Raw genomic sequence first — 14,931 nt, forward strand, 5'->3', positions numbered from 1 at the left:
GTTTAAGGCCCTGGAGGTCTAAGATAGGACGCATGTCTTTTTCCTTCTTGGGTACCAGAAAGTAGCGGGAATAACAACCACAACCAACTTCTGGCACAGGGACCCTCTCTATAGCTCCCTTGGCCCAGAGAGCTGATACTTCCTGGCAGAGAAGTGTCAAATAACCCTCCGTCATGTGATTGTAAGAAGGTGGCATGGAGGGAGGGGTAGTCTCGAAGGGGAGGGAGTAGCCTCTTCTGACTATTTGCAAAACTCAACTGTCCGATGTGATGAATTGCCAGTGGAGGAGGTGATGGTGGATCCTGCCTCCAACTGGCCATTGATGGGCCTGTAACGTCATACTAGGAAGGTTTGGAGGCTACAGCAGGTGGCAAAGGGTGGATTCGCCGTCCTGCTGGTTCCCTGACCCGCGAGGACTCTGGGTTCCACGTCCACAGCCATGCCGAGGCTGGACAGTTTGTGTGACTCTGTGACTCGGCTGGACAGCACATGGCTGGGCGCCCCTTCCCTAGCCAAAAAAGGGACGAAAGGCAGACTGAAGTGGACGTGAGGTAGCCCCAAGGATCCTTAAAATGCTCAAGCGCTGAGTCTGCCTTGTCCCCAAAAAGGTGAGTGCTATCAAAGGGCATGTCCATCAAGGAAGACTGGACATCCCCTGAGAAGCCAAAAGTCCTCAACCAGGTGTAATGTCTAAAAGCTAGCGATGTAGCAATCATTCTGCCTAGTGAGTCGTGGTATCCAGTGAAGTCCACATCGTATGGTGAGTTTGGCTGCATCTATCCCATCTGCAACTGTGTGAGAGAGAATGGGCCGGGCCTCCTGAGGCAGCACCTGCATTACCATATCCCAGATAGAATGGGAGTATCGGTCCAAGAGGCATGTGGTATTCACTAACCGCATGCCAAGCTGGAGGAAGAGAGCATCTTATTACCAAGATGATCCAGCTTCTTGGATTCCCTATCTGGGGGAGCAAAAGGGAAAGCACCTTTTGAAGAAGAGGCTTGGACTACCAAGCTCTCAGGGAGGGGTGTTTGGTCAGGAACGCTGGGTCGCCCGGAGCGGGCGGTGGTGGCGGCAGGCAGTCGTCCTATCCACTGGAGCCCCAGTGCTGGGCTTGGATCAAGTGCCCTGAAGAACATCCATGACGGCTTTATTGAATGGCAAAAAGGGTCAGGAAGCCACAGGCTGAATCACCTCTGTCAGGAGGGTAGTTCTGGTTTCCACCGTAGGGAGCTTGAGGCAAAGGAACTCAGCTGCCTTCCTCTCTACCACAGCATAATAAGCTCCCTCCTCTGTAGCCATGGTAAGGGGAGAAAGCAGGCCAGTGTCTGGGGAAATGTCCAGACCCACTGGCATCACCCAGGTCCATTCTCCAGTCCGGTTCCTCAAGCTGGTCAGTTAAAGGGTCCAGCGGCCCCTCCCAGCCCTCTTCCTCACCTTCTGGCCCAAAAGGAAGGCCAGGAATGAACACAGGGACGAAAGTCCCTTCTGGCATCAGAATTGACGTCAATCGGCATCGGTCCAGCTCCGTGTCCACTTCGGGGATGAGGACGGGGTCGGTGCCAGCTGGGGCCATGGTCAACGCCAGGAGCATCGTCATCAGAATCATCGTCAGGGGAAGGTTGAATGAGATGGACTGACATAGATCCGGATTCACAGGGACCCTCCGGAGCTGGGACTGCAGTCACCGCAGTTGAAGTCCCAGGGCCCTCTACCCACTCCGTGGGGCCTGAAGGCGCACCAGCGGAACCGGGCTGCCTAAACATGAGGTACAAGGCCTCATAGAACTTCTGGATTTGGACAGGAGATGCTACGGCTCCCGCAAAGGGAGGGAGATGGAGAGTCATCTCAGAAGTAGACGTTGGAGACGGAGCCTTCGAGCGGCGATGCAAAAGATCCTGTGTAGCGTCGGCAAACCGACAGGGAAAAGTCAAAAAACGTCTGTGGTTCTTCAAATTCTTTTTTTGCTTCCCTGACTTGCCCGAAGATCTCCCCGAGGACTTGGAGTGCAGGGAGTGTGGGCTCCGCTACCGTTCTTGAGAGTTTCCTCTCAAATGAGGAAGGGAGTGAAGCAGAGCTAAGCGCGGGGCCTCCAGCAGCTTTTGGGACCGCTCCCACGCCTTCGGGTTCATGTCCCGGCACTCTGAGCATGACTTTGGGTCATAGTCACGCTCCAGACACCAAAGACACACGATGTGCAGATCCGTCAGGGACATCATCCGGTGACATGAACCACAGGGCTTGAATCCGGTCCTTCTCTGGGACATCCTTGCTGCACCAGGAGTCTACAACTCGAAAAAGACGTCAACAAAAAGTCGAAAAAAGTTAGCTAAAAAGTGGCGAGGGGTAGCTCTCTCCAGATCTGCGCTACGCTGGCACGGAAAAAGAAAGAAGTGATAGCAGCACGCATGAGAAGCATTTATGTAGGTCCCACATCATCATCTAGATGCTCAAGATGCCGACGAGGGACACAGAGCCGACTGACACCATCTAACCACGCGCAGGGGTACTGCTGAAGAAAAAATCTTGGGATCCAGACAGATGCCTGGGGGAAATTCAAAAGGTAAGGAATCTACAACTGGAGTCTCTATAAGATTCCTTGTATAGTTGTTCTTAAATATTGTTGACATTCATAACTATCTTCTACATAATATGCACGTTTAGAATGGATAATCAGCTCTTTGTGGGCTACATTTGAAAAATGTAAGGCAAGGTAGTCTACAAGTGGACAAGCTCAAGATGTTTTATCCTGTATACCAAGATCTGCTATCCCATTGCACACAAGGAACCTCCAGAAGGTTACTAGTGCCAAAACCTCTACATCAGCACTAGTGAGAGCAGTACCTATAGCAGTTATTTTCAATGTGATGACTTAGTCATCCCTTAAATTTTTTGAAAGACACTGTTGTTTGGATTCCGAAATGAGTAGGGATAGGTAATTTTGCTCGCTCAGTTCTTCAGGATTTTTTGGCATAGGCAGCCATGCGCCAATCTCCAGGTGAGGGACTGCTTGGGAAATCTCTTCAAAAGTTGAGGAAGCTAAAGGCAGATGTATACATCAGAAGAAAAAGTTACCTTCAGTAACACTTGTTCTGGTGGATCTGATATCTACCTGCATATTCCTTGCCAACCCACCCAGCTCCACATTTCACAGCTATTCATACCAGTGATCCTGTTGTTATGTTCTTATGATATCTTCATTTTAAAATGAAAACTACACCTTGATTATTGAAGTTAGTTTCATCCATTCATCTCGAAGGCACAGTACAAAAATAATTGGATGGAAACTGATGTCTTTATGCCGTCAGGGGTGCTTTATGTCTCCAGTGACATCGCGTGGTGCTGTCTGCATAGCCGAGGTGCGCCGGCTCCTCCTACTGGCGCGGGAGAGCTATCGAAAAGTTTCAGCATACAGACTGATACTTGGGAAATTTGAAAGGTGAGGTATCTGCAGGTAAATATCGAATCCAACAGAAAAAGTGAAGTTAACTTGTTCATTCTTTATGGTGCTCCTGTAGAAAAACTCTTCATTTGCAAGCAAAATAGCAAGCAGTCTGTTTTTCAAATGTTGCTGTGGAATGCCAAAGTTACGAGGTATGTTAGATCCAGTGGTTTCCAGCTGGCTGTAATGCATCAAAGTCAGTCAGAATCCTCTGTCCTAGATAGGATGAGTGTGATACACGTGTCCGATAACCTGTGCTTACCCTTGGGTACCTTGGCACCGAGCAGTCAGGCTCCTTCTCAGGGACAAGTGTAAAGTACTGGCGAAAACACCACCCCCGCAGCACACTGTGTATGCCACATGAATGAAACACTGGTCTTTGTATTACACATACCATGAAATCAAAATGAGATGCACATTAAATACACACTTTAAAGCTGTATGCATTTGTCGAACTTTCCCATTAGCAGCCGAACACATGCGCTAATTAGAGGTATTTATCTACACAACATTCCCCAATATCGCATACCCCCAACAGTTGCAATGGTCAACCAGCAACAGGTCTTTGACTATGCCTCGTGATCCACCCCCTCAGTTACTTAACTACACCAGCCAATGATATGTGTTGCCCCTGCTGGGTTTACATTGATTAGATTGTCAGAACCACCTAAAACTGGAGGAAACAGTTACTTACGTTCGTTCATCTGGTTTAGACCTCCAGGTGCCCCCTCAGGCCCCATCACAATGTTTTTCACAACAAAGTCCCTTGTGGCCTGGTGAGCGAGCCAGCAACCTTGGATGGAGGCCGTGATGTCAGGCACAGAAGTCTGCCCGATTTGGAAGTCAAAGCATTGTCAGCTCAGGTCCCCCCAACACCCCACGGACGCCATATGTTCCAGAATGCAAGCTAGCACAGGTCCCCTGGTTGCAAGCATAGGTCCCTTGGACTCTGCAAGCTTCCCCTTCACTCCTGAAACTCCTCACATCCCGGCACCTCAGGTGGGCTTCTGATCTAAGCGAACACACAATTCTGCACAGTGGGAGGATGGTGTACATCAAGACGGTCCTTGTCCCAACTGACAATCACTTTCAGCTGTTTCCACCACACCCTGCATGGTCTTTTCGATCTCGTGGAAATGGGGAGATCCTTTGTGTCCTTGGGATCTCAGGGACAGGAGGCCAGCCAACTGGCTCTCGGAGAGTACTTAGGGACCCGGGCCACAACTGTTAGCTCTTAGCTGCAGGCCAGCAACGTCCAGGCAAAATCCACCAAGTAATAGTCCCCTTCCAGGAGCACGACAAGCTCCAGGCCACCACAAGTCTCTGGATAATCCAGTTTCAGTTCCTCCTGCCCTAATGATTCCTCTTGCCAATGTCCCTAGAGTAATATGGGTCCAAATCTAAAAGAGTCTTTAATTTCTGAGACCGAAGCCCCAATAGTTATACCCACAATGACCTTTGAAAATGCGATCAGTTCAAAAGTCCACCTTTGAAATGCACAGGCCATCTCTGAATTTTGTCCGGAATGCCATCCTACCCCGGGAGGTTTGATCACTATCTTTAGTGGGCCCAAGACCTTGACCCTTGGAATGCAGGTACCAATTTCAGCCCCACGTAACCGTCCCAGAAAAGACCCTCAGAGCCAGAGGTCTGCATTTTCCCTTGAGCCCCTAGTTTATCGCCTTTTATCAAGAATGCACAGATGTATCTGTCCCCCAGCACCCAGATGTGAATTGGAGACAGGTATACAGTGCCACAAGCTTTGAAATGCCCTCTTTCCCAAAGTTACATTCCCACATACGTAACGTCGGATCCACTTGTACTACCAGAGGATTAACCACTACGAACTCACCGATATCAAACACTATACTGCTACTATTCTGCATCTAGGAAATACTGCTCAATAGCCTTTCCCTACATTCCCCCTTGCTGATCCAATGCGGGAGGCAGGCCCCATCGTAACGAACACACCATCCAGTGCCATTCACCATTCTTGCATGTAACCCAACACCGCACCCTGTCACCCGGGTGAGCTCCCATATAGCAAGAGACATGAAGAACTGTGGCATGTGGCCCTTAAGATGCCAAGCCGAGTAACAGTAACCTGCACCCACGGGCCCCACCAGGAAAAACCTGTGGCACGATCGATGAGCTACCTGCGTGGATGGTGCAACCAGTACTGCAGGGCCATGGAGGAGTATTCAAGGTACATGCCCTGAGTATATGTCTAGATAAGGGACTTACAGCTAACTCGAATCAGCCAATCATGTATACACCAATCACTAGTATGTAAAAGGCAAGCACAGTGCTTTGGCACTGAATGCCAGTGCCAAATGTGCTCAAAGTCCTGAGCCAGCAAAACAAGGTCCAACCATAAGGTCTGCAGCCAAAAAGGGCATGGGAGACCATGCCAAAAGATGCCAGGTCTAATACTCGACATCCAGCAGATAGAGGGGAGAACTGCCCGACCTCAGGGGAGTTCTCATCACTAAGGCAGAAGAATCTGGAAAGACCATCCGCATTGGAGTGCTTGGTTCCAGGCCGGTGCTCCATTGTGAAATTCATTTCTTGTAGGGAGATGGACCACCTCAATACTTTTAAATTCTCACCCCTCATCTGCATCAACCATTCGGAGGGGCCTGTGGTCTGTTTGAACCTGGAACTGAGTCTCAAACATTTAGGGCCTCAGCTTCTTCAGTGCCCATACCACAACAAAGGCTTCCCTTCCAATGGCACTCCACATCTCTTCCCTGGTTAGTAGGCTTCTACTAAGGAAAGCTACTGGTTGAACCAGGCCCTCCTCATTTAGCTGTGAAAGCACAGCCCCCACGCTGTGCTCAGTGGCATCAGTTTGCACCACAACTGCTGGGAGAAGTCAGGCCCCTTGAGCACAAGGGCCATCCTTCAAGGTGTCGAAAGCCGTCTGGCATGCCTCCGTCAAGATCACCAGATGCGTCTTCTTCTTCAAAGTCAGTTCCGTGAAGGGGGCGACAGTGGTGCCGTACCCCTTGACAAACCGTCAGTAGTTTCTGATGGGGCCTAATAAGGCTCTCACCTCCGTCTGGGTCTTGGGAGGTGCCCACCATGAATGGCCCAATCTTTGGTTGTAGCGGTGCCGCCTTGCAGCCCCCTACTTTGTGTCCCAAGTAAACCACAGACCCCTGCCCTCTCTAGCACTTACTGGCCTTAATAGTGAGTCTGGCTTTTCTAATGTTTATGAATTTGCTACTTTCAAAAAACAATTAAGCAAAACTATGCCAATGGTTATAAAGAATATTATTTCGTGGTGATTGAAATCATCTGAAGCTCAATCTTAGCTATTGTCAATATGTATATATGAAGGCATATTATGATTGGATTAAGAATTGTATTTGTTAGTTATTTTGATCTACCTTTTGTGATATTGATTAAAGGTAGAACATTTTCCACTTACTTGATGAAGTTCAAAAAGGTAAAGAAAAAGTCCATTTAGAAAAACGTTTGTTATTTCGCCATGTTTTCAAACTACCAGTTCAATGCAATACACAATGCTAGTACACTTACTGTTCTTCACAGCAAACTGCATTTTTCATTGGATTAATTGAAACCCCACTTTTGAGAGTTAGAGTTCTTAATTAACCACAGCTAAAAGAAATTTCGAGCACTGGTGCCTCTTTCATGGCCAATTCACAAATCATCTATCAGCAATGTCTCACTTCTGACTTAGGTACATGAGTAAGACACACAAGTTAGCTTTTTGAATTAAATGCTCACTTCTGACATCTTTAATGATCTGTAAGTCATGAGTATTAATTCCGGCAAATGCAGCTCAGTCTTCCATCATTCCAAGATCTGTAAATTGTGTGCCGTCATTTACAGGTCTTAGAAATTACAAATGTATGCTAAATTTAAAAAAAAAAAAACATTTTTACTCACTGAATAAAGGTTCGTGAAGCAAGCCCATAGTAATTCAGTTCTGAGTGAATCAGTAATTCAAATTAATTAAGCCCATTTTAACAGTAAATATAGCACTGTTTTCTACTCATTCAACCATTCTTTTTGTGCTATATGCTTTTATGCAGCATTTTCTTGGCCACTGACCCAATCAAGAAATTGTCTTATTGATTGACATTAATAGACACCCATGTCATTTTAGGGAGTCCTGGTTACATCAGCTAGGTATATCTTCAAGGATCTCCCTTGGCAAGAAGACACCCTTCATGGAAGACTGGGGTTGTTGTTCTATAGAGAGGCCTTTACCGTTTAAACAAGGATAGAAACAGAGTAACAATTACTTTTTCACAAAACAAATATATGAATTGTATTGTGTATATGCACGTCATATATTCTCAACCATTCACCTCTTTATTGTAGCAAAAACAGCCAAAGCCGAGGATGGAAAGGAACCGCCAGACAAAAAAATGAAATCCAGAAAAATATCTAGACGTAAGTACACATGCAAGTGCAGATACTTCAATTAATTATATTGGTGGGGTTGTGCCTGTTTTTAATGTTTGTTAGATTAATTCAAATGTTTCCTTGTTCTTTTTTGCTCATTTAGAAAGATTCGGAGTTTGAGGCTGTTAAAATTTGAGAGCTGGGAAATGCAGAAAGAGACATTTGTAAAATAAATAGCAAATACATCGCAAACCTCATGCACACAATATAATGGATTACTTTGGGCAGCAAGGGCCAGAGACTTAGTGGATGCAACTTCGTCTTGATTGTAATTTCTACTGTTGTGTTAGCAAATGCACCTTTCACAATTGTTAGCCATTTGATATCTGAAGGATACTGTTGGGTATTATTAATAGAAATGGGCAGATTATGGCTAGAAGTGGCTTTTCACTGCTCCACAGAGACGAAAGGCCTCGTTTTTAAAAGTTAGACTTGCAAGCACAAAAGCCTGATTTCCGAGGCCAAAACCACTTTTCAAATTCATTAAAGTTTGTATTCGTAAATGGATTTACTCACACAGCGGTTTCCAAGTGAGTTAAAAATCTACTTCTGTGGTTATTCACAAGCTATCAGATACATGAATTAGAGTGGTCCAGCAGGAGCTTGGAATTAGAAAAGTTAAAAAAAATCCCAATCCAAAACGGGTTTTGGTTGTTTTTCGGGAGTAACATTCTTCTCTGCATTGAGCAAAACTGAAATTGTGATTCCTGCCGTGGAAAGGAAGGTCAGATACACTGAGCCAGTTGACTCAGCTGAAGCTCTGGGGCTTTTGAGGCTTTTTGGTAAAAAAATGTCAAAGTCCCATCACAGAAGGGACTTTGTCATTTTTTTCAGAGGTGTGGAGATCTGCACATAGGACAATCCAGATTCCATCCAGTCGGATACTTTTCTCAGCAAGTCCCCTTGAAGATGTGGAGCAAAGGTTTTCCAAACGCATCCAAACTTTTTAGTGCCTAAACATCCACAGGGGTAGTCTTTCAATGTCCCCAGGGCCACATGGGGAACCTAGAGATTCTCAGGATGCCAGGCAGAGGCTACCAGCAAAGTCCAGTCGAAGTTCCAGTTGCCACTGGCCAGTTAGGAATTTCCAGGAAAAGGCCTCTTGCAACGTATCATGTCACTTTTGGAAGTCATCTAACTGTCTCTTGGAGTTCGCTTATTTGTCCTGAGTACAAGGTGAAGCAGGCCCAGTCCTTCAGGGCTCCTCTCATTTACAGACAGCAGGTCCAGTCCCCTTCTGATCTTCCACCGGGCTAGAATGGGTTCTGAGAAGGTGTGTTGGGGTTGCCTATTTATGCCTGGCAGTAGCTACAGTGTTGTGTTGACCTGGAACTCTAACCAGTGGGGTAAAAGTTCCTGAGGGCAATCCTGCCCACTTTTTGTTTTCTGCAAACAGCCCCAAAATGCCAACATGGCTACAGACTTCAGTATTGCTATACTTGGTCTATGAAGGCAGGAGGTGTGTAAGGAGAGTGGACTATGAAAACCCCCAGTGTCCACCCACAGCTAACACTAAAATCCAGTTTGAAGCCGACCCTTTATCCACACCAAACCATAACCAAGAGGTCCGCTAAGACAAAACTCGGGCCCTTCAGCATAAGACAAGGAATGCACAAGAGTTATCCTAGCATCCTGTTTACAGGATGGCCGGTCCTGACCCTTCTGCTAAGCTCAAAGGAATCATCCTTGCTCAGTCCGTTCGACCTATCTCTCAGTTAGCCATTGTGCAGCTCCTGGGAGGAATTTCCCACCTCATTCAGACCAGATACAGGCTGAGAGTCGCTGGAGAGCTAATGCAAATTAGCCTTCAGGAACTTCAGGCAGGGAAAAGTTAACTTGTAAAAGTTAAAGTTTCCTAAATAATTTATAAAAACGCGACTTCACCATTGTATTGGATTGTTATCAATTTAAAATATTTATTATTTTTCTCTCTGGTCCCATTTCTGAGCTACAGTATTAGTTATTAGTGCACTCTGATTTTCTACATAGGACAACAAGCCCTGTCACAGTGAAAAATGCGTTTAGGACCTTATGACTGTAGCAACATGGTCACATTCCTTTTCTAGATGTTACACTTTTAAATACCATGCATCCTACCTTGCAGGCTAAGAATGATTAACTAAATCAAAGACAGTTATTTTAACAGTTCTCACTGTAGGTGTTACAGTTCACCATTCTGGCTACAATGGAAGGCCTCAAGCCTTGTTGTCCTTTGTTACGCCAGTGCCAGTGCTGGTGCTGGTGATAGGCAAAGCGTCGTCGGCATGGTGGCCTCAGACACTGGGACCAAACCCTCTCCTTGTGAGCAGGTCAGGAACCTAGGGATGTGTCTGGACACCAAGCACTCTTTTGAGAACCACACTAGACGAGTGGCAGGAACATGTTTTGGAGTTTTGCGTGGACTCCGGAAGACTTTAGATGTGCTACCAATTACAGCTAGGAAAACAATGGTTCATGCTCTGGTGACATCATGCCTGGATTATGGAAACGCACTTTATCTGGGGGATAATACAATTGTATACAGCGACTCCAACGTATCTAGAATGCAGCAGCACGTCTCGTTCTGAGGTTACCCAAGAGAGCCCCTTCGAATAAGGCCTTAGCTTCCCTTCACTGGCTTCCGGTAAGGGAGCGAATTCTGTTTAAGGCTCTTTGTGTCAGCCATCGTATCCTACAAAGAAAGGGGCCCACCTACTTACATGATCTACTAACCCCCTATTCCCCGACCCGTCAACTAAGATCCAGCGGGACGGGGCAGGTCAGCATTCCATCTATCAAGAGAGCAAGGATGGGTAGTCGCTCCTTTCGCTTTTTAGCAGCAAACCAATGGAATAAACCTCCCCTTGGGGCTCCAGTTGGAGGTTTTGGAGACTATCTTCCGAAAGGAGCTGAAAACTTGGCTTTTTCCCTCTGTTAGCCCTCCTGTTTAAGCTGTCTCTGCTCTCTCTGCCGTGTCCGGAATATGTGCCTCTTTGCACCGCAGCGCGGGGACACACTAGTCAGTGTAACCATGCGCTTTATAACTTTGTTTATTATTATTAGTAGATGGCATAGTAAGTGCTGCCGTCAACAGGTGACATTTAATTCATGCAGGGGTGTATTTCTGTACTATCTACTATGGCCTTAATGAAAAGATATGGTTGCCAATTTGTAGTTAGCCATTGTTGTCAAGATTTATGGGTCAGATAACATGCACTGACTGGGGCCTGTTTAGCAGTGTCTCAGTGCCAGAGTAAAAAAACCAGGGGAACCATTTATGAGGCTACGATCATTTCCATTGCAACTATATGAATAAAATATTTCATTTATTAGCATTAATTTCAATTAATAATGAAATGAACAAAAAAATGGTCAAATGGCCACATTGAATCTCTGTGACAGAATTTGAAATATAAATTGAATGATCAACCTTTGATGCACCAGTGGCTTTATTATTGTCTTTAAATATATACACCACCCTGAGGACTGAAACACAACAATATACAAGTGGACGCTTCTCTCTCTTGGAGGTGTTTGGGACTACTGCACCCATAATTCCACAAGAGTGAGAGGCGGGGCACAAGTTACCAATGCTACATACAGCGCAAGCGCAACCCGCAGCTGGGGTGCTTTTCTCTGTTGGGGATACTTGGGATTATTGCACCCATAATCCCACAAGAGGAGAAGGCAGAACATGAGTCACCATCACTAAATAGAGTTACAATGCCATCCTCAGAACAGGACGTGATCCAGAGCTGGCCGGCAAAGACTAGACCAAGAGCACACCCATCTGCGCTAGTCATAGCCCAGAGAAGACTGGGCAGGGCCCACTCTTTAACTTCTGGCTTTTAACCTCAGAGTAAACTGTCTTATATTTTCATATAGCTGGCATTATAGGAAGAGGAAAGCAACTAGCTGTACAATTACTCTTTTAAGGACACCATAATTGGTAAAATGCAAGAGAGGGCCATAGGAGTAATCTCTAAGGAAATTGCATTAACTTAACGTAGACTTTTACTCAACAAAAGGCCTTTTTTGACATTAATCAGGGCACCATTACAGAGAAAGATGGAACAGGCTCCCTGTTGGATACCAACAAAATGTCTGTAATGATCCCAGAGCTCGAATTCAGTGAAGAACATAGTTTCCCCTGTTTTGAAATCCCCAATTGCTCCTGTGCCTAAAAGGAAAAGAAGGAAGACACAGGGACGGGCTCTTCCATCAACTGCTAATGAATCAACCAACAGTTTTCCTTAAAATTGCAAAAAGACTGTTGTGAAAGGTTTACACATATTATCTAGTCAGAATGTTACTAACAGTAGAGCGTCTTACTCAAATAGAATCCTGGTTCGGGATAGCACAGAGATCTCAAACCCCTGAGCACACCCTTTCTTCATGTCAAGAATTAATTACATCTATGAGCCGAGCCATGTCATCCATTCACCCGTTTTACCTCCACCCGGTGGATGCGCCTCCGCCACCCAGGAAGAAGCATTGACCCGAAGTTGATGTGAGTCAAAGGTAAACAATAGAAGTAATCCTTTGTCTATGAGCTCGGATGTTCTGAGACACCAATTATCGCAAGCGCCCTTTGTCTAATGAGGCTCAACTGGCAGTGCAAGTGGTACCTCTCACTTAATATTAGATGCTAATAAAGACAACTTTTTGCTCCAGGACAATTGTAAAGAGAAGGAATCAAGAACGGCCTCTCCCCGGCTGCTATCCATACGTTATACTCTTGGCAGGTGTTCCCACCCTTCAGTGGGCTGTGTAAGAATACTATGGATACCTCTTTAGCAAAGTCCTTCACTGGCAGACAAACCATAGGGGTTTCAGATGGTTATTAGCACCAGAATTCTCATGGCTAGGAGAGTTGGTTGCCTGCTCTAAAAAAGACATTTAGGGAGATTGCATGCTTACAATAATTTCAATAATGCTATCCATGCAAGAAATTTGTTGTCATACCCCAGAAGCAGGGATCATTCATGCAGTATAATCATTACCCTGCCCTTGAGGTACCTTTATAAGCCCCATGACTTCTTAGCACCATCAATGATCTTGCAACCCCATGCATTGTCAGAAGCACTGTAAACCATTCTTGACCCTCACATCAGTGGTTTTAAAAGCCTGATTACTACTTTAAATCAATTTGGAGCCTTAACAGACACGTGCTATTGACTACCTCTCGCCCAACCTTGATATCTCTGTGGCCACGAGTTCTGTTTTATCCCCCCTAATTTCTTGGAGCTTGTATTAACAACCTATGCTAATCAACCCCACCTGTCTGTAATTAGTTGGAATAGGGCAGGGATTAGCTCTAAGCTGCAGATGCCTGATTGAATATCTTATCCCGAAAAATAGAATATTAGTTTCTTCCAGGAAACCAGGGATAATGGACTAGTGGCACATGAAAGTTATGCTTGTTCTGCAACCCGGCCACTGGATCTAGCTTTCGCTGAGCGAAAGGCGTTTTATCCATTTAGTTAAAGTTTCACTAAAACTTTCAATCGATTCTTATTAAGAGGGAGTGGGACTATTTGCGCATTTAATAGATACTTTTTTAGAGTAATGATTTTAGCAATAGAGATAATTGTAATTTTGTGCATTTGTTTGAATTTCTCACTCACCTAAAAGCTCAGCGCTATACCCAACAATTGAATTTTATGATCTGTAGAGATTTCAATATGAAATATGCTCCTAATACATCTGAGGTGGGAAATTATTATTTGTAAATAACCCAGTTTCAGTGTGGGATTGGAGTGAGGAGTTGGGGAAGTATCGTGCTATGTTTGATTTGGTAAATAGAATTTATGGATAATGGTGACTGGAAACCCCCTCCTTATGAGTGTGGACTGTGCAGTGAGCATCGAGCACATTTTTGCTTCCAGGAGCATGCATTTTGCGTATTTCAGTGGTGGGTGGGTTGTATAAGTGAAACCAGACATACTGACCAAAACGCATTAACAATTACGTTATTTCTACTTGTTAAAAATTAAAGCACCACTGAAAGGTCTGATTCAGCCATATGTCCATGATAAGGGTTTAAGCTGTATTGGCATATGTACATCCCTAGTACGAGTTTGGCTAATAAATTGTTGCAACATAACACAACTGCTCTTCTTAAATGTCTTTCTGAAGTGGCTGAGAGAATTAATATTCTGTGTGCTATTATAGAGTTGTGCTCCTATATTAGGGTGTACCTCCTACAACCTGTGCTGACAAACTAAGGATACCTCATGAGGAAGTGCATGCTAGACTACAGTACAAAAAAAGCAAAGGAAGACTGAGCTTTATGATAAAGAATGGGGTGCCTTTCCTACACCACCAGATGAAAATATCTTAATACCTTTTGGTTCACTTTTAAACAATGTAGGTTAAGTGGCGCCACAGATAACAAGGTTTATAGTAATATAAATTCTAGCAATCGGGTTAAGCATTTCTTGAACATGTAGAGGATCTTTCATCTGCTCTCCACCTTGAGAATCAGTTTGTGGTCCACACAAAGCTAACATTCCCTACTGAAGAAGTTACAGATGCCATTTTTCAAAGTGCTAGTTCAAAAGCGCCATTGCCAGATGGGTTACCCGTTGGCCTTGTAAAATGTAACGTTGAGCTCCAAGCACCACCCCTTACCAATGTATTAACAACATCTCTTTCAACAACCTGCCGGGGTCCCTCTTATCAACTGTGCCTATTTTCAGGAAAGGTAATAGCTTGGAGCCTATCAGCTACTGCTTCACCTCCCTGAGTGATACCTAGGCCAATATATGTATGTAGTGTTATCTTTAATACAATGCGAGAATGGGCCTGTGTTCATAATATACTGCACCCTAGTCAGTACAGTTTCAGAGGGCAGCTGAGCATGGTGGAGCAGTGCCTGAACCTACATCTTAATGTGCGGAAATATACAGTACCTAGCGATCATTGACCTTTCCACCACTTTTGATATCATGAACCACTGTAAGCTATGGAGGTTGCTGCTGTATGTGGGCCTGGATGTTGCTTTTGTAATTTCCTGTATAAACTTCGTGAAAATCTGCGGCTAGGGTGTGCTTTGGACCTGACAGGGAGCT

At 45.2% G+C, this 14,931-nt stretch overlaps 1 protein-coding gene across 1 annotated transcript in view; it reads left to right on the forward strand.

Annotated features, from left to right (window-relative positions):
* Nucleotides 1-14,931, forward strand: part of LOC146821647 (uncharacterized) — a 1,582,729-nt gene that overhangs the window by 629,311 nt on the left and 938,487 nt on the right. The window contains exon 18 of the mRNA XM_085609888.1: nucleotides 7,796-7,867. Within this exon, the coding sequence (XP_085466014.1) occupies nucleotides 7,796-7,867 (72 nt within the window). The remainder of the gene's footprint in view (nucleotides 1-7,795; nucleotides 7,868-14,931) is intronic.

This window comes from Triturus cristatus, chromosome 6 (genome assembly GCF_964204655.1).
Source record: "Triturus cristatus chromosome 6, aTriCri1.1, whole genome shotgun sequence".
Lineage (NCBI taxonomy): Eukaryota > Metazoa > Chordata > Amphibia > Caudata > Salamandridae > Triturus > Triturus cristatus.